Raw genomic sequence first — 18,086 nt, forward strand, 5'->3', positions numbered from 1 at the left:
TGTGCGTGTATGACATACTCTACAGGTATGTCATGTTCTATTGTGTTGCCCCCAAATTTGACACGGGGTTCCCTTGTGTCCAAATTTTGAGCATGCCTTTGAATATCCAATTGTTTTGGTTGATCCATAGCTTGAGCATATCTATCTGCATAAGACTTCCATGTTGGTCTGCGAAGGTGAGTATTAAATACTTGACCATGTGTATGTGGGACCTCTGGTTTTTGAAGCAAAGCTGATGGTGATTCAGGTACCATATGTGGTCCTCTATTTCCTCCACTATTAGGTCTCCTTTGATCCATGTTGGAGTGAGTTTGTTGCAAAGGTCGATTTTCCATAATTTGAGACACGTCAAAATCATGAGGTATCTTGGCTCCACTTTGTGCCATCATGTGTAAGAAATATTGTCTATCCCTCCTCATCATTTCCTCAACCAATCGATTGAAATGGGGATTCATAATGGATTCTTCCACATCTGCTAAATGTATTGAAAAGTTGTCCACATTGTCATTGTGTGTAGCATTGTTGTTTGTAGTGTCCATGTTCTCAACATTTGGAGTGTTTCTATAGACATCCATGTCAGGCAATGTAGTGTGCTCAGGATTGAAAAAGATATCATTGTCATACTCATAAGAACTCATGTTTGCGGACTCTTGAGCCTCTTTAGTTTCTCTCCTAGATTTTTGAAGATGAGTTTCAACCATGAACTAGGTATTGACCAAAATGTGTAAGACTACATGAAAATGGAAAGAGTATGGAAGACTAAGAGTTGGATGGAATGTAAATGAATCTGAAATGTACTTGCAAATGTCCAAAGTGTAAGACCAAGTATGTATGTAGTAGAGTAGGTGTGACTTCCAAAGAGAGGATAGTTTCTCTTGATGAGGAAAGCTGACCTTGACCCTAAGGAAGACAAAATGAGACCCAAAGGTAAGAAACCTTGATGAGGGACCACTTAGCAAAGTGTTGTTGTATGTAGTGTGTTGACAAAGTATGATGAGGACAAGCAAGTGACCTTTTGACTCAAGTTTAGACAAGTATGAATGTAAACTGAGATGTGAAGCAATGATGGACTATGTGAGACCCAAAGACAAGTTTAATGCTAGATGAAACCTGAAGAAACAACCTAGGAAGCTCAAGAATTCCGAAACTGATTTCTTTTGTTTGCTGGACTGTGAAATTTTTTTTTGCAATTCTGGACACAGACGCACCTGTATACTTCACAAACGGGATTCCCAGACACATACGTGTCTCTGTTCGACACAGACGCTGCTAGACACACAGACGCGATTATGCCCTTCACAGACGTGTTTAAATTGCACAGACGTGTTTCTGTAAACTTTGCGCAATTTTTTTTTTTCAATCTGTGAAGTCATTTTGTTGTGACCAACTCTGACTGTTTGACTGTTTTTCATGACAAGAGGACACAATGTTGATGAGGACTCAATGTTTGCAAGTGTTTAGACTCCAAAATGACTCCAAGAAAAGTGTGTTGTTTGATGTAAAATTGTTTTGCATACACTTGAAGACACAAAAGACACAATGTTTTGCTGTTTGGTTTTTTGAATGTTTGAATGTTTAACATAAGTCAAGCACAATTCTTATGGCTGGCCAAGACAATAGTTGTTGATCCCACATAGGGTTTTACCCCCGAGGCTACGCTATTCAGAGCGGATACTTAGATTCTTGACCTCACTGACTCCACCCTCGGCACTCACTTCTCGGGTCAGCCAAGCATCAGTCCCCATGAAAACTCTCCATGGCGAACTTTGTATCTCTACTAAGAACTGTATGTGTGTGGGCCGCTACCAGAGGTCCGACCTCCTGCCCCAACAACTAGAAGGATTTGGACTTCTAAAACAAAAAGGTGCTAGTAAGGGCATCCGCTCGTGTGGCCATACATGCGGCACTTTCAGCTCTATAAATATAGAAGGCTCCTAGCCGGTAGGGGTTACGCCCTACAAATGATCAAATAAATTTGATCAAACGGGTTTATGGGGAGACATAGTGTCGGTATGAACTAATCAGCACACGTTATTCATAGTTTTCACCATGAATACATTTGATTATAGTGGTTTGAAAGAGGTGGGTTTTTCTCGCCACCACTTGGGTCGTTCTCTTCTCACTAGTAGTCCTAATGACCACACGGGAAGACAGGCCCTCTAAAGATTAAACAAAAAGAGCCTATTGCTCAAGACACAAAAGACAATGATTCAATTTTAGTGCACCAATGGAAGTGTTTGCTAGTCTATGAAAACAAGGCACACAATAAAAATCAAAAACTCTTGCCAAGGACCTGCAACAAAGAGTTGTTAGTAGTTTGGGTTGTTTGAAATAATCACCCCTTCCTGCAAACACACAAGTTAGGTAAATTTTTAAAACCCAAAAGACTTTGTGAAATAGGGGCCTTCAACAAGATGTTTTGCTCCCAAGACAAGCTGCACCAATTTTGTTAGCTAGATCTGAAAGTGTTAGTGCAAAATAAACTAGATCTGAAACCCTAAGTGCAAAATTCAAAAAACTGAATCAATGAAAACTTCAAAATTTTGAAACAGGAGATACACAGACGCTGTTACCCTTAACGCAGATGCGTTTGGATAACACAGACGCGGTTCTGTGATGCACAAACGCGATTAAAAACCACAGACGCGCCTTCCAGCCACAGACGCGGATAGAAATGACACAGACGCGTTTCTGCAACACAGACGCTCTTTTCTGAAACCTGCATAGACGCGATTCTAGATTCTACAGACGCGCCAGAAAATAAAAAACGCGATCCGAAAGTGTGCAGACGCGGAAAAACCTAAAATGCTGTCGAAAATGTCCGACTTGCAACTTCAAAAATGCAAAATCTGCAACAAGAAGGTTAAATGCAAAGGGACAAGAGTCCCACCGGGCGTGCCAAAATGTTTATGGTGAAAATGGATAATAATAATAACAATATTGAAAGGCTAAATGAATTCAACCACCAAACCCTAGCCTAACAACAACAAAGATCCACCATAACATATGAAGATTACCTAAGACAATGTAAATAAAACAAAATCACAAAGATTATACCATCACATGTCCAATAGGGTTTTGATCTCCATTCTTCCTATCTCCATTGATCTTGCTTGATATATTTGCTCTCAGATTTTATGTGCACAAGAGCTCAACAAAGAACGGAATGTGGTTGCAAGTAGGATCGTAGTGTAGCCGAGTCCTCAAGATTGTCGATTAGGTCATTAGGGTTTGATAATGAAGGAGGCATCTCCTTAAATAGAAGACACCATAAGAAATGGAGGGATAAGATTGAGAGGTGTAAAAAGGAGGTCGGCTAGGATTAGAGGGTAGGTAGAAGAAATAATAAAATAATAAAAGAGGTAGGTAGTGTAGGAATTAAGAGATGAATGACATGTGTCATGTGTAGAAAAAGCTAATGAATTAATTAAATAGATAAAGATTTATTTAATTAATAGAAGAAATGGGATCAATTAAATAAATAAGATATTTATTTAATTTAGGAAAAGGATAATTTAAATAAATAAATGTATTTATTTAAATGAGAAATAAGGCTAGAAGAGGATAAATGAATTAATTAAATAAATAAAGATTTATTTAATTAACAGAAGAATTAGGCTTAGATAATTAAATAAATAAATATTTATTTAATTATACATGACAATTTTGAGTGTCTACAATATTTATTCTAGATTTATGTGAACAAAGCTAGATAGGCTTGTGTTTGTGGAAAGTTACCTTCCAAGACGGATAGAGAGAATAGTTTGTTTTTTCCAAACTATCTTTTATTGATATGCATAGCATTATACTTGGCCGAGTAACTTATTGACCATTGAAACAGATGGATTTGTTTATGCTCTCTACCACATCCTTGATTGATCTTGCTTGTTTCTTAATGGAATTAGAAAAATGAAAATGCATGTATCATCTAGGCACGCACCAAATTCCATCATGTCTTTCGAATTCTTTCGCTAAGCAATTTGTGCAAGGTCAGGTATTCTTGATTGACTAAGAATTTCGGGGAAGTGAAAGCTTCAAGGTTGGGTGGAAAAAGAACCTAAATCTTGTTCTCGTCTTCATGCTAAAGATTTCATTGAAGATAGCATGGGTTACAGATCAAAGGACGCATCTCACCCTTTACTTTGTATTATTTTGTTATTGAACTTATGGCAACTTGAAATGCCTAAGTATAGTATGATTGAGATACTACTTGTATCAATTTATTGAATGAAGAATCTTTATCTTCTATAGAAATTTTGTTTTTATTACGATATAAATGGAATGATCAAATGAAGCTATGGAAGTAAAAGTGGAATGAAATAGACTTATTAAAGAAATTATGAGTTTATTTAAGAATAAAGAGTATTTCAGCTATTATTGAAATTAGCATGATTTACGTCATTACATTAATTCAAATTAAAATTACAATGATAATCCCACTTCAAAGATTTACAAAAGAACATATTAACACCCCATGTATTCCAATAGAGATAAACACCGTACCCTAACACCTTGTAAGATGAGGGAATTCATTGACACATGCTTCACTTCATACAACCATTACTTTTGTCATCCGTGAGATTTGTAAGGGGCTGCTGTCTCAGGGAGATCAGTAGGCTTCTGGGGTTGTAAGTCCCTTGTTATTCTCAGCAGGTGGAAGTTGTGGTGATTGACAAAGGGTTAATGCCAAGCTACAGTTGTGTGAGAATTGGACGAAAAACTTATATATGGGGGTCGGTTGAAAGAATAGCCGAGTGCCAGGAGTGCACCAAGGTGGTCTGCGGTAGACACCTCCTCCTAGGGGTGAAGAAGAGTAACCCTGCCCTCTAGTCTCAGGGAGATAGAGGTCCTACATGGACATTAGGGGTGAAGTAGAGTAACCCCGCCTTATCATTGGATGGTGAGGTTTACTGGTGGATGCATTCTCATGGTCCCTATCTCAGTGAAGCGGAGTAACTGAGCCAATGTTGGGGATGACTCCCGGGGAGTTATCTACGACCCGAGGACTAGGGAAGTGGAGTACCTAGGCTCTTGCGAGAAGGATGATCGTGCAATGGATTGTCCCAGTTGGGGAAATGGAGTACCCAAGATCTTGTAAGGGGGATGGCCGTGCAATGGGCTATCTATATCGGAATGTTGGAGCTTGAGAGTTGGGCAAGCTATGTGGGTTGAGTTGCAGAGCTGGAAGTCCATGTGTCTTGTGGAACAAGTGGGGTGATGTGCCGGGCATGCACCTAGGTTACCTGATGTGGGATTTGCATAGAGGTCCGGGATCTCAAGGCCCTAGAGTGGGGGTCAAATGTGGCAGTAGGGACTGGGTTCCGAAAGTGTGCTCATGTGGAGTCGAGCCATGAGGCGAGTCCAAGAGGGTGACAAAGATGGATGAGTTGCATGACCGAAAAGAGGACATGGTCCGTAGGCGAGTTGTTCTGGGAGCACAGCTGAGTTGAAGGTGAGTTCAGCGACCAAGGATATTGGTGTGGATCATGGAGCGAAGAGCTTGGTGCCCAAGTAGGAGTGCAAGGTGTTTTGTCAGTCTGAGAGACTTAGACTGAGTGTTTGCATGGAGCTAGTTATTGTGCATAGGATGTACAGGGAACCGGGTTCACCAGTGAAGCCATGTAGGCATAGGCCAGGGGCCCAAAGCAGTGTGACTTGGAGTCCTCATTCAGGAAGAGGTTCTGAGTGGTGTACTGGGTAAGCCGTCGCAGGCTCGGGAGAGAGTCAGTGGTGCACCAGATTGAGTTCCGAAGGAGACAGGGTCTTCATGGATCAGGAGTCTATATGAGAAGCTATCACCAGGGGTGAGGTGCAGTGGTATATGTGCTGGTGTTTCAAGAGTGGACGTTGATCTAGGGGCAGGAACTTGTAATCAGATGCTTGGGGAAGTATTCGGGGTAGTGACCAACGACAAAGTTGGAATTGTTTGTAGATCGAGCCAGGGGCCGTCTCTTCATAACAATAAAGCTATCTATTGCCCTAGTGTTGTGTTCATTGTGTGGAGATGGACAAACAGGAAGCTAGCTCAGGGAGTCTAGTCGTCCCATGAGATATGTTTGGTGCTTGAGGGTTCAGAGGAGCTGAGGGAGGCCAACATGGGGTGCCAGTGCTGTGGGAGTACTGGGCATGCTCAGAGAGTGTGCAGAGTTGGATCCAGAGGACTTAAGGAGTTCCGGATGGGTCAATGTTAGTAGTCAGGGTCTTATGGGGGACTCAAGAAGACGAAGGCATCGAGGAGACCTATAAGCTTGTACCAGGGGTGCAAGGATGGTGCGACAAGACAGTGCTAGAGTAGAGTCAGGGACTTGAAGGGAGTGCTAGGAGCATCAGGATGAAAGAAACCCGTGAGAGGGTTGGCATGCACTTCTATTCCGCATGGGTGTGTGTTAATGTGGTCAGGTGGTGGACACTTGAAAAGGTATGGCGTAGTCTGGAAACAAGAAAGGACTTGTCCGCAATGGAAGTCGTGAGTAAGGTTTGCCAGTGCCGCATGAGGTTTGACCTCCTTTGGAAGGAAAAAGCTTGTTTGGGCAGCAGGCCGGTCTAGCCCCGTGACAAGATTCTGCTTAGTAAGATGAGGGAATTCATTGACACAAGCTTCACTTTATACAATCATTACTTTTGTCATCCGTGAGATTCTGCTTCTATGCAAAAAGAGATATCCATCAAAGTCTCAACTCTTGACTAGCTTTCCTAGAAGAATATGGATAACTTAATGTGAAGGTGAGCACGTGCTGGCTTGAGTTCGTCTAATTCACTCTCGTGCTGAAAGGGCTTCAAGCATCGTAGAAACATAAAAAATATACAATTAAGTGTACAGAAAATAAGATGACAACAATTCGAACATAAAAAAAGTACTACAGATTGATCTAAAATAATTCTTAAAAGCATGATAAAAGCATACAGTAAAATTTAGAAACCATTATAATGCCCAAGCGTGTGTGTTGTTTATATCCTAGGAGTGTTTCTATTGTTACACTCATGTTTTCTTTCCGCTTTTCGATTGCATTTCTATGTTTTCTTTTCGGCTAGGCCGTTGTACTCAAGATTTCAAAGTCTCTTTGGTTCAATGGACTACTGTTCCATTGGCTGTCATAATTTCATGAGCTGCTTACTCATGGAATCTTCATCTCTAATCAAAGAAAGATAATTCATAAATTGAGGTTTCCATTCCATATGCTTAGTAGTTTCTACGCAGGCTAAACTGGATAGTTTAATCTTTATTAATATGGAAGCAATAAGAACAAAGAGAAGACTTTCATAAAACAGATTGATTTATTCAGATAGAGAAATCCAGGCGTTTGATTAACTGGTTGATGTATTTTTCTTCCCATCCGCTGTCGCCAAACATGCTCTCTCTCATTTCACTCATTCTCGATTTTACACTTGTTCTCTCCTCGCACTCGTCCTTCACCACTTTGAGCACGGCAGTTCGAATGTGATCCTCGGTAAAACTGCCGTCCTCTTCTCTTTCGACTTCCAATCCTAACTTAAGTTCCCCTCCAACAAGCCTAGCGTTAAGACCCTGATCAACATTCATGGGCAGAAGCACAAGCTTCACTCCAAACTTCACTGCCTCTACCACAGAGCTCCACCCCGAGTGGCTCAGAAACACACCCACCGATGGGTGCGCAAGAATCTGCAGCTGCGGGGCCCACTCGCTATAAACAAGCCCTCGATCTCCAGTTCGAGACTCAAAGCCCTCGGGTAGTATGCTCGATAGGCTACATTCCTCCTTGGAAAAATGAGGGAAGCGGAGCACCCAAAGAAACGGCAGGCCCGTTGCCTCCAAACCACGTGCCAGAGCTCCGATCTGCTCTTTCGAGAGAAAGCATTCGCTCCCAAACGATACATACACTACAGAAGAAGTTGGCTTCTTGTCCAACCATCTCAGACAGAAAGATTCCTTTTCCGAAAGATTCTTCTGGGGAAGATCGGGAGGTAGAGGACCCACAGGGACTACAGCCTTTCCGATTGCTCTCTCCAAATATTGTATAAATTTGTCTTCCATTTCTAAGCACGATCTGATTATAATAAATGAACATCCATGCACTGATTTAAAGAAGCGCTGCATGACTGAGATCTGTCCGTTACTCTCTTTGAAAACACCGACAACATACCGAGCTTCGAAAGGCCGCCAAAGAATTTGAGTAGATGGGTAATCAGGAGGCGGCACGGTCAAGTCCTTCACGGTGGTTTCGTCTTCCTTGTCTCTGCTGGGATGCAGCAAGTAACTAGACGTTGCAGCGTTAAAAATAAGGAAGAAAATTGCCGGAATACCAAACTTGGCAGCAACAGTTGCAGCCCAATATTGTGAAAAGTCGTGGACAACGTAATCAGGTAAGAGCCACTGTAAGAGCTCCTCAAACGGCTTCTCCAGACCGTCGAGCGCCGTCTTCAAGACGCCTTCCATTTCGTTGGGGACGTCGGCGGTGCTCTCTGCGCCTGCCGGCAGCCCCTCCACCGACGGCAATGGCAGTTCCACCAAATCGATCTTCCAAATCTTGTCTAACAATAATGGCCTAATTTTTGCAGTATTACGCGGAGTAGACAGGAAGGTTACTTTCAGTCCATGATTAGCAAGTCTTTTGGAAAGCTCGACGAATGGCCCTATGTGGCCCTGTGCGAGCCAGGGAAACATAAGCACATGAAGCTGTTTCTTGCTTTCTGCTCCCATTGTTGACATCATCTGCAACAGGAACTAAATTTGTACAAATCGCCTGTGATTATTTTAGTGAACCCTAAGATTTTCATAGCGAATAAAATCAGATTCGTTATCGATGAAAGTCTCCATTTCACACGGACCGATGGTTACAAATTACAATGAATTTCACATGGGAGCATTAAAAAATTTAAATTCGAAGCAGTATCTTGTTGTTACAGATGAAGTTTCAATTTTCAATTCTGCATGCCTTATCACGTCCACTGCATTTATATTATTCTAATTATTTCCAAAATAATTAAACCTGTAGAAAGCTCCTGTAACCGTCATGTATGCTGTCATCGACCGCAACACTGGATGCCTGCTAAACAACACATATCATCGAAATGGACTATAGTTTTTGCGACGGGTGTTATCTAAACCCATCACAATCGTTTGCTAGCACGCATTTCAATTCATATGCTCTGTGCAATGCACGTTAAGCAATATACGTTTTAAAATGGCCCTTTACTACAAATTTTATAATCAAATTCAATAAAAAAAACATTAATAATCAATCCATGTGGATACTTCTTATGATGAACAACTATCCATGTGGATCCATTATTATATTCAAAACAACATTGACCCATAGGAAAAGGCGGGTCAGTAGAAACAGAGGAAACAACAATATTAAGTATAGCAACAATACCAATAGAAGCAATAGTACAATTATTAACAGAATCAACTACAAAGACGGTATACCCAACATCACTCATTTTATCATCAAAAAAATATTTGGACTAGCAAACAAATCCTGTAGGAAAATTAGTAGTAAGATGGATAGTGGTAGAAGAAACTAGAAAAAAATATTGTCCCAATCCACTAACAACTTAGCAGAACTAGGAGGAGAAGAAATAGGAGGGAGTGGTTCTAAAATTTTATTTCAGTTTGTACAAATGGGTCCCATTTCATTTACCCCCACCACCACCCATTTCATTTCCCCCCGCCACCATTTTGCTAGGTATGCATTTGTTGATTACTCAATTTTGTTGACGGTTGGTACTAATTTCTAGAAACAATTTTTTTAGTATGTAATTTCCCTTATTCATAGGTGTTCTCAAGAAGGAATTTGTGAAAGGGGTGTAAGGAAGCTATAAAATATCACTTTTTCATATTTAATAATTATAGGAAAGAGATACTAAAAGTGCATTGATATATCTGATTTTTTAAAAAGTAATAGTATAGTTTAGTGAGAAGACTATTGAGCAGTGAAGGAAAACAATGCATACATTAAAAATCGTGAAGAAAAAAGAAAGAGAGCTATGAGAAAAGATTTTAAATAGACAATTGAATGCAAAGATCTAGCAAGTGGCAATGCGTAAATAGGCATAAGGTATGGAGTTTAGGGAAAATGATTAATGGTTCTGGTAGGTGTAAAAACTTCATATCTAACATAAATTAAGTGAACAAATTTGTAGTGTTCAATATTGGCATGGTTTGGAAACAAGGATTTATAGGTAATTTTTTTAATTAAGTGTGTTTTTTTAATGTCATGAGTGGTTTCATAGAAGTTTTAGTTCAGAGACCTATTTTATTAGAGTTGAAGGCTTTAATATTTGTAAAGTTGTCTGTAAGTATCTATTATTTTGTTTGGTTGTTAGAGGTTGAATCTTCATGTGAGATTCTCTTTTGGAGAAAGGGAAAATAGTGGAAGGTCTATTTTATTAAAATTTAAATTACACATGATAAGTTTAATATGATTTTATTTTGGAGTTACAAGTCTTTATTGCGTTAAAAGGTGTATTTTTGGTTGAATCCAACACCTTGTCAAATTTATTTATTATTACGGTCACACATATTTCTTGTTTCTTTGAGGCTATCTATGCTACATCTAGTAGGTGTTTCAATGCTCTTAGAAACCAATATGCTATTTCTAATGGATAGAGTGTAAAGATAGTTAGTTGGATGTTGGAGCACATCTAGCATCTTAGGCTAGCTTCTCACTCAAGGATAGTTCATTTAACATGAGAAGCACCTTTTTCTATTTGTATCTCATTAAGGAGCTATCATCTTGAGCTAGATTTGTTGAGTTATTTTGTATACCAAAGGAAGTATTGCTTCCACAACACTAGAGGAGGGATATCGGAACAATTAAAGGTGTCAAAGTAGATTCATTCTCTCATTTGTTACATTGAGTGGGGATGTGACAATCGCAAGGGAAATGCAAACTTGGAGATGAAATATGTTCTCTCATTGTGGAAGGAAGATGGAGACACTTTTATGTTCTCTCATGTTGTGTTGAGGTTTGTAGATTCAAGAGTCAGGAGATCAATTGATGGAGGAGGTTTGTAGGTTCAAGAGTCAAGAGATCAACTGATGGAGTCAATATAGTGCTTCCTAAGTGAGTGAGAAGAATTGGTGAGTGTGCTTCATCAAAGTCTCTAGGGTTGAATTCAACTCTTGCAATGTTCCAATATTTTCAAATTAAGATGATAAGGTGGAATGTTGGGTTATTACATTAATTAGATAATTTATAATAGAAGCTAGCTTTTAGTTCAATGAATAAATAATTTTTTGTAGAGAAATAATATTCTTTTTTGTTGGGATTTGTTTTGGTAAGGAAATTTGGGGAAGTTTGGTATGCAAAAATAAGGCTATTAAGACAATGCATTTGAATGTAAAATCATCCTAATAAAATCAATCATATTATATTTTATGTTTCTAGTAACAATAGAGTAATCTACACATGGGTTATTCACTCATCATTACATTTAAATATGGATAAAAAGGGAGAGGACCTTTATCCTTCACTTGATTTGTTAAAAATAAATTATTGAAATGTATAACCTTGTAATTTTAAATATTTTCAATTAATAAAAGAATTTTTATATAAAATTTATAATAGAAAAAAATATTTTTAATTTAGAAATTTTAGTCTAATTATACACTAATATCTAATTGAAAAAGTATAGTTATTCCGAACTATAATGTTACAACAAATACCTATTATGAAGATATTATTAAAAATGCATAGCATAATTGTTACATTTAATCAAAAGTAAGTATGTTATCAAAATACTTTTGTTCTTCTTCTTTGTATAATTTATACATTGAATGATTATAACACTTTGGTGTCTCTCCATGGAGTATTGTTTATTTCTTGGTAGTGTTTCTCCTGTTACGATCATGTTATCTTTTCACTTGTATGCTAAAATTTGGACTGCAATTATATGTTTTGTTTTCTCCAATACCATTGTGCTCAAGATTCCATTCTCTCTTTGGTTTTATGGACTACTGTTTCTATGGGTTGTCTTCATTTCATGAGCTGCTATACTCATATGGAGTCTTCTACTACTATAACCTTGTCTTCCTCGTGAGCTATGATTTTATGACTTAATGCAGCATTAGAAAATAACGGTTGTAAGGAAGAAGTAAATAAGGAAAGATAATAAATAAATTGAGTTTTGGATATCAAGTATCGAGTATTTTTTACATCAGTTAAATTCGATAAAAAAAAAATTGATCTTTATTAGTATGGAAGCAATAAGAAAGCCTATAATTTGACAGTCTATATGGTCATTTGTTCACTTTTAGACTATGTATGACAACTTAAAAAGTTAGTGGATCATATGTATTGACATTTTATTTATTTGTAAAACTGTATATATGACACTTCGAATTATTAATAAACCGTAAAAAGTTATAATAGGTAATATAAAGTATATAATATTGGTATATACTATTTTAGAATGCTTATTATAAAAATATAAATTTAATTAATTTTTTTTAAAATGGTAAGATATAATTGTTTCTAATTTTATAATATTTTGATATGAATTTCTCAAAATAATATCTATTTTATTATATGAATTTAGAAACTTAGTCAATTTATTTTTTAAATATTTTTAATAAGATTGTCTTAAATATCAATTTAGAAACTTATCATAATTGAAATAATAGAATATATTTGTTTCTATTTTTTAAAATATTTTAATATGAATTTTTAGAATAGTTTCTATTTTTATTATAAACAAAAATTTTGGGTATTAGTAAATTTAAAATTTCTGCATGTATTACTAATTTATCATTGTTTTCTACATTTTCACATTCTTGTTATCTATATAAGATATCAATATGTGATACGAATAATGAAAAAATGGAGATTTTTTATTTTTTTAAAGAACAATTTATACATTTTACAAAAGTTTTAATCTTTGCTTGTTCATATGTGAAGCTTAATGTATATACTTTGTAGTTCATACAAGAATGAACTAATTCTTGTTATTTATCAATAAAAATATATGTTTGCAATTTTACTTTGTTGAGAGAAGATAATATATTTAATACTTTGTCTAAAACATCAGAATTTAACTTCTTTTATATGTCAATAACCTTGCTTTCATTTGTTTATACAACGTACACCTTTCTAATATAACTTTCCTATCTCTTTGACTATTAATATTTTTCTTAAAACGTCAAATAAAAGACATTGCAATGACCAAACCGTTATAAAAAAAATTCATATGACAACCAAAGGTGACCGTCAAATTCAAGGCCCTGCAATAACAAAAGAGAAGAGTTTCATAAAACGAAACGATTTTTTCGGTGAGAAAAATCGAGGCGTTTGATTAACTGGTTGATGTATTTTTCTTCGCATCCGCTGTCGCCAAATATGCTTTCTCTCATTTGACTGATTCTCGATTTCACACTTGTTCCCTCCTCACAGTCTTCCTTCACGACCTTAAGCACGGCCGTTCGAATATGATCGTTAGTGAAACTTCCATCCTCTTCTCTTTCGACTTCCAAACCCAGCTTTAGTTCGTCTCCCACAAGCCTGGCGTTAAGACCCTGGTCCGCATTCATGGGCAGAAGAACAAGTTTCACTCCCAACTTCACTGCTTCCACCACTGAGCTCCACCCAGAGTGGCTCAGAAACACACCCACCGATGGGTGTGCAAGAATCTGCAGCTGCGGGGCCCACTCACTGTAAACAAGCCCTCGATCGCGCGTTCGAGACTCAAAGCCCGCGGGTAGTAAGCCCGAAACGCTGCATTCCTCCTTGGAAAAACGAGGGAAGCGGAGCACCCAAAGAAACGGCAGGCCCGTCCCCTCCAAACCACGTGCCAGAGCACCGATCTGCTCTTTCGACAGAAAGCATTCACTCCCAAACGATGCATACACCACAGAAGAAGCCGGCTGCTTGTCCAACCATCTCAGACAGAACGATTCATTTTCCGAAAGGTTGTTCTTTGGAAGATCAGGTGGCAGAGGACCCACAGGAACCACGGCCTTTCCGATGGCTCTCTCGAGATATAGTAGAAACTTTTCTTCCATTTCTAAGCACGATCTGATGATTATAAAGGAGCATCCATTGACTGATTTAAAGGCGCGCCGCATGACTGAGATGTGTCCGTTACTCTCTTTGAAAACAGGCGCAATATACCGAGCTTCGAAGGGCCGCCAAGCAACTTGAGTAGATGGGAAATCAGGCGGCGCCACGATCAAGTCCTCCACGGTGGTTTCGTCTTCCTTGTCTCTGCTAGGATGCAGCACGTAACTAGACATCGCAGCGTTAAAAATGAGGAAGAAAATTGCCGGAATACCAAACTTGGCAGCAACAGTTGCAGCCCAGTACTGTGAAAAGTCGTGGACAATATAATCAGGTAAGAGACACTGTAAGAGCTTCCCAAATGGCTTCTCCAGGCCGTCCAGCGCCGACTTCAAGACGGCTTCCATTTCATTGGGTACATCGGCAGTGCTTTCTACACCTGCCGGCAGCCCCTCCACCGACGGCAATGGAAGTTCCACCAGATCGATCTTCCAACATTCGTCTAACAATAACGCCCTAATTTTTGCAATATTACGCGGGGTGGAGAGGAAGGTGACTTTGATTCCATGATTAGCAAGCCTTTTGGAAAGCTCGAAGAAAGGGCCGATGTGGCCTTGTGCGAGCCAGGGAAACATAAGCACATGAATCTGATCTTTCACTGCTGCTCCCATTATTAATTAGTTGACATCATCTACAACAACAACTAAATTTATACAAATTGCCTGTAATTATTTTAATGAACCCTAAGATTTTCATAGCGAGTAAAATCTATTCGTTATCAATGAAAATCTCGATTTCACATGGACCGGTGGTTACAAATTACAATGAATTTCACATGAAAAGCTTAGAAAAATAAAATTCGAAATCGCATCTTCTTGTTACAGATCACATTTCAATTTTCAATTCTGCCTGCCTTATCATGTCCACTGCTTTTATATTATTCTAATTATGTCAAACATAAATAAACCTGTTGAAAGCTCCTGTAACCGTCATGTATGTTGTCGTCGACCCTGTGACTGGATGCCTGCTAAACAACACATATCATCGAATTGTGTATATTTTATGCGGTGGGTGTTATCGAAGCCCATCACACTCGTTTTCTAACACACATTTCAATCCATACGCTTCGTGCAATGCACGTTAAGCAATATACGTTTTAAAATGGCAATTTACTGCAAATTTTATAATCAATCCCTCTACCAAAATCAAAGAGCTCAAAGGTGGAAATCTTTTGGGAGAAAGTGTTGTATTTATTCACGATTTGGTCCAGCTCAGTACACCTGGCAGAGATTTTCAATATTTTGACAGATGCTTAGCTTAATTGGGAGAGAAGCAGGAGGAAGAGCTTATGTCGTGAGTGAGATGTAATTTTGATTTGAATATACAGGCGTTTGTGGACATAGCTGGTGATGTTTTTCACTTATAAAATGACATAACGTGAAGTTGAAACTAGTTTTTCGACAAAGAACACAACAATGTACCGACTGAATCTGTGACGTGGAATTGGGTTCGGCGCAATCAACCTTGAGGAAATTTGTGATTACAAGATGGTGTTTAGAGAAGAATAAAAGATTGAGACAGAAAAGGAATAACTAATGGTGAGGTTGATGGAAAGATAGAAGCAATCAAATGTATTGAGTTTAATATCACAAATAAATATTTTTAAATAATGTAGGAAAAGGAAAAATGATTTTGAAGGAAGTAATAAATCATGTATTATCAATAAGGCATTGTATACTTTTTAGTCATTAGTTTAATGTTGCAAAAGATGGCATTCATACTATAATTAAAATCATTGAGTTGCAACCAATGTCATCCATAAGGGAAATGGTGAATGTAATGGCACTTTTCTCCCAAAGTTAATTAAGTATTTGCAGCAGATTTAATAGGTTAAATATTAGAGTTAAAATCATTTATAAGATATAATGTTATTAAAATAGATGTAAATAAACAATGTAAACTATAGAATGTAATAATTTGGTGAGAATTGTCAAGTCAATATAACACAATAAATTGAATAACATATCCTTGCATCAAAAAAGGTCTTGGGCTCAACTTTTGATAAAAGGAAAATCTTCACTTGTTCACTTGTTCACTTGTTCACGTCTTCTTCTAGGCTACGCACCTTCATTCTTATCACCAATTATTTTCTCTTTAGAGTGATTCTTTTGAACATATTTTACTGGAGCATTAGGAGTCTTGTCAGAATCCTTTCCCTTAGTTCATTTATCTCCCTTTTCTTCCTCTTCTTCTTGTACAATGCAGGGAGTAGTTTCTATTCCAAAATCATCAAGTTCTTTGATGGTCTAGTTCCACTCTTCCTCCACTCTAACATTTGTGCTCTCAACTATCTTCCTAAGTCATTTGTTGTAGCATCTATTGGCCATGCTTCCTACTGAATATCCAAGGAACATTCCTTCATCGGATCTAGAAAAAATATTTCCAAGATCCTCTTCATTTCTTTTGATATAGCACTTGCTCAACCAAAAATTATAAATTACTTAGCAATGATAGTCCTTTCATACCACATCTCATGGGGTTTTTGAATTGCCTTTTCTAACTTGGACTTAGTTAAGAATATAAACAAGAGTATGTACAACCTCATTCCAGTAAACATCAGGTAAGTTAGCATCTTTTAGTATTATCCTAGCCATTTATTGAACTATTTTATTCTTCATCTCTCCTAGCTCATTTTGTTGAGGGGTCCTAGGAGTAGACAGCTATTTTCTAAAACAATGATCCTCTCAAAACTTGTTAAAATCATTTTATGTAAATTCACCTCCTCCATTAGAACTCAAAAATTTGATCGTAAGTTCCATTTCATTCTCAATCATTGATTTAATGATCTTAAACCTATCTAATTATTCAGATTTTTCTCTTAGGAAGTAACCCATGTCATTCTAGAGTAGTCATCAACAAGTATCATAAAGTACCTTTCATCAATTAGTCATCTTGTTCTAGTAGGTCCACATAGATCAGTGTGTACTAGCTCCAAAGGTTTTCAATTAGAAAATTATTTTCCCTTGAATCTTATCTTTGTTTGCTTTTCCATATGACATTTTTTACATATTGCATTGGTAGGTTTGACAATCTTTGGCATGTCCCTTACAACATGTTTGGTGTTGATTTTCAAAATGTTATCAAAGTTGATGTGTCTCATCCTTTTGTGCCAAATCTAACATTCACTACTCTAGGCTATCAGACAATTTTCTCCTTTAGCTTCTTTTAGGTTGTAGATATTTCCATCAATCCTTGTTCCCTCTAGAACCAGTCCTCCTAAGCTCCCTTTTCTGGTTTTACATCGATTGTTATGAAATATAAGCTAGTATCCTTTGTTGCACATTTGAATGAAAATAAATTCACATTATATCTTATCCCTTTAACATAGACAACATCCTCTATTTTGTTCTTTCCATTAATAGTTATAGTTCCCTTACCATAGATTTTGGTAGCTTCTTCAGCACCAAATTTGACTTACCTCCATTCCATTTCTATAGATTGATAAACTTTCTTTTGTCACTATTCATATGATTAGAGAAAACACTAGATCAATTACCCAAGCATTAGGTTCTTCTTTTGCATGAAGATTATACACAACAAAGATCTCTAATTGTTATTATTGTCAAACAAAGTACTAGTTTTCCACATGTGCCAACTTTATCATGTTTTACAACAATGCACAGTGTTTTGACATTTGAATCATCACATTCTTCTCCTTCATATGAGTATCTAAATTCCTTGGAATATAAATTTATTTTAGGTTTGTCGGGCACTTATTTTTATCATCTTCTCTTCTATTGTCATCTTCTTTGAAAGCACATCTAGATGCATAATGACCAATCCTTCCACAATTAAAGAATTTAAAAGGTAATGAACCTTTATATTTGTTAGCACCCTTCTTCAACCTTCTTACAATTTTTTCTTCTACATTATCAACTTCATCATCAAGATCAACAATTTCTTTGACTCTATTATTGGCCTTCAATGTGGCTTCTTTCTTTGAATTGTCCAGCTCAATATTTCTCATCTCAAAGGTAGTGAGGGCCCTATAGATTTGATTCATTGTGTAAGTATCCAAACCCTTAGTCTTCTCAATAGAAGTCTTCTCAATAG

At 37.4% G+C, this 18,086-nt stretch overlaps 2 protein-coding genes across 2 annotated transcripts; both read right to left on the reverse strand.

Moving 5' to 3' along the window:
• Positions 1-7,260: 7,260 nt before the first annotated feature.
• LOC131042265 (putative UDP-rhamnose:rhamnosyltransferase 1) lies at positions 7,261-8,684 on the reverse strand. Its single transcript, XM_057975606.2, has one exon. The coding sequence runs from the start codon at positions 8,675-8,677 to the stop codon at positions 7,280-7,282; it is 1,398 nt and encodes a 465-aa protein (XP_057831589.2). The 5' UTR covers positions 8,678-8,684; the 3' UTR covers positions 7,261-7,279.
• Positions 8,685-13,225: 4,541 nt separating this feature from the next.
• On the reverse strand, positions 13,226-14,644 carry LOC131042239 (putative UDP-rhamnose:rhamnosyltransferase 1). Its single transcript, XM_057975566.2, has one exon. It carries the CDS (start codon positions 14,642-14,644, stop codon positions 13,226-13,228), a length of 1,419 nt encoding a protein of 472 aa, XP_057831549.2.
• Positions 14,645-18,086: the final 3,442 nt, after the last annotated feature.

This window comes from Cryptomeria japonica, chromosome 1, assembly GCF_030272615.1.
Source record: "Cryptomeria japonica chromosome 1, Sugi_1.0, whole genome shotgun sequence".
In the NCBI taxonomy this organism is placed as follows: Eukaryota; Viridiplantae; Streptophyta; class Pinopsida; order Cupressales; family Cupressaceae; genus Cryptomeria; species Cryptomeria japonica.

Excerpts from the sequence above, each read along its gene's own strand:
- LOC131042265 (XM_057975606.2), bottom strand. The coding sequence starts at position 8,677 with ATGGGAGCAGAAAGCAAGAAACAGCTTCATGTGCTTATGTTTCCCTGG.
- LOC131042239 (XM_057975566.2), bottom strand. The coding sequence starts at position 14,644 with ATGGGAGCAGCAGTGAAAGATCAGATTCATGTGCTTATGTTTCCCTGG.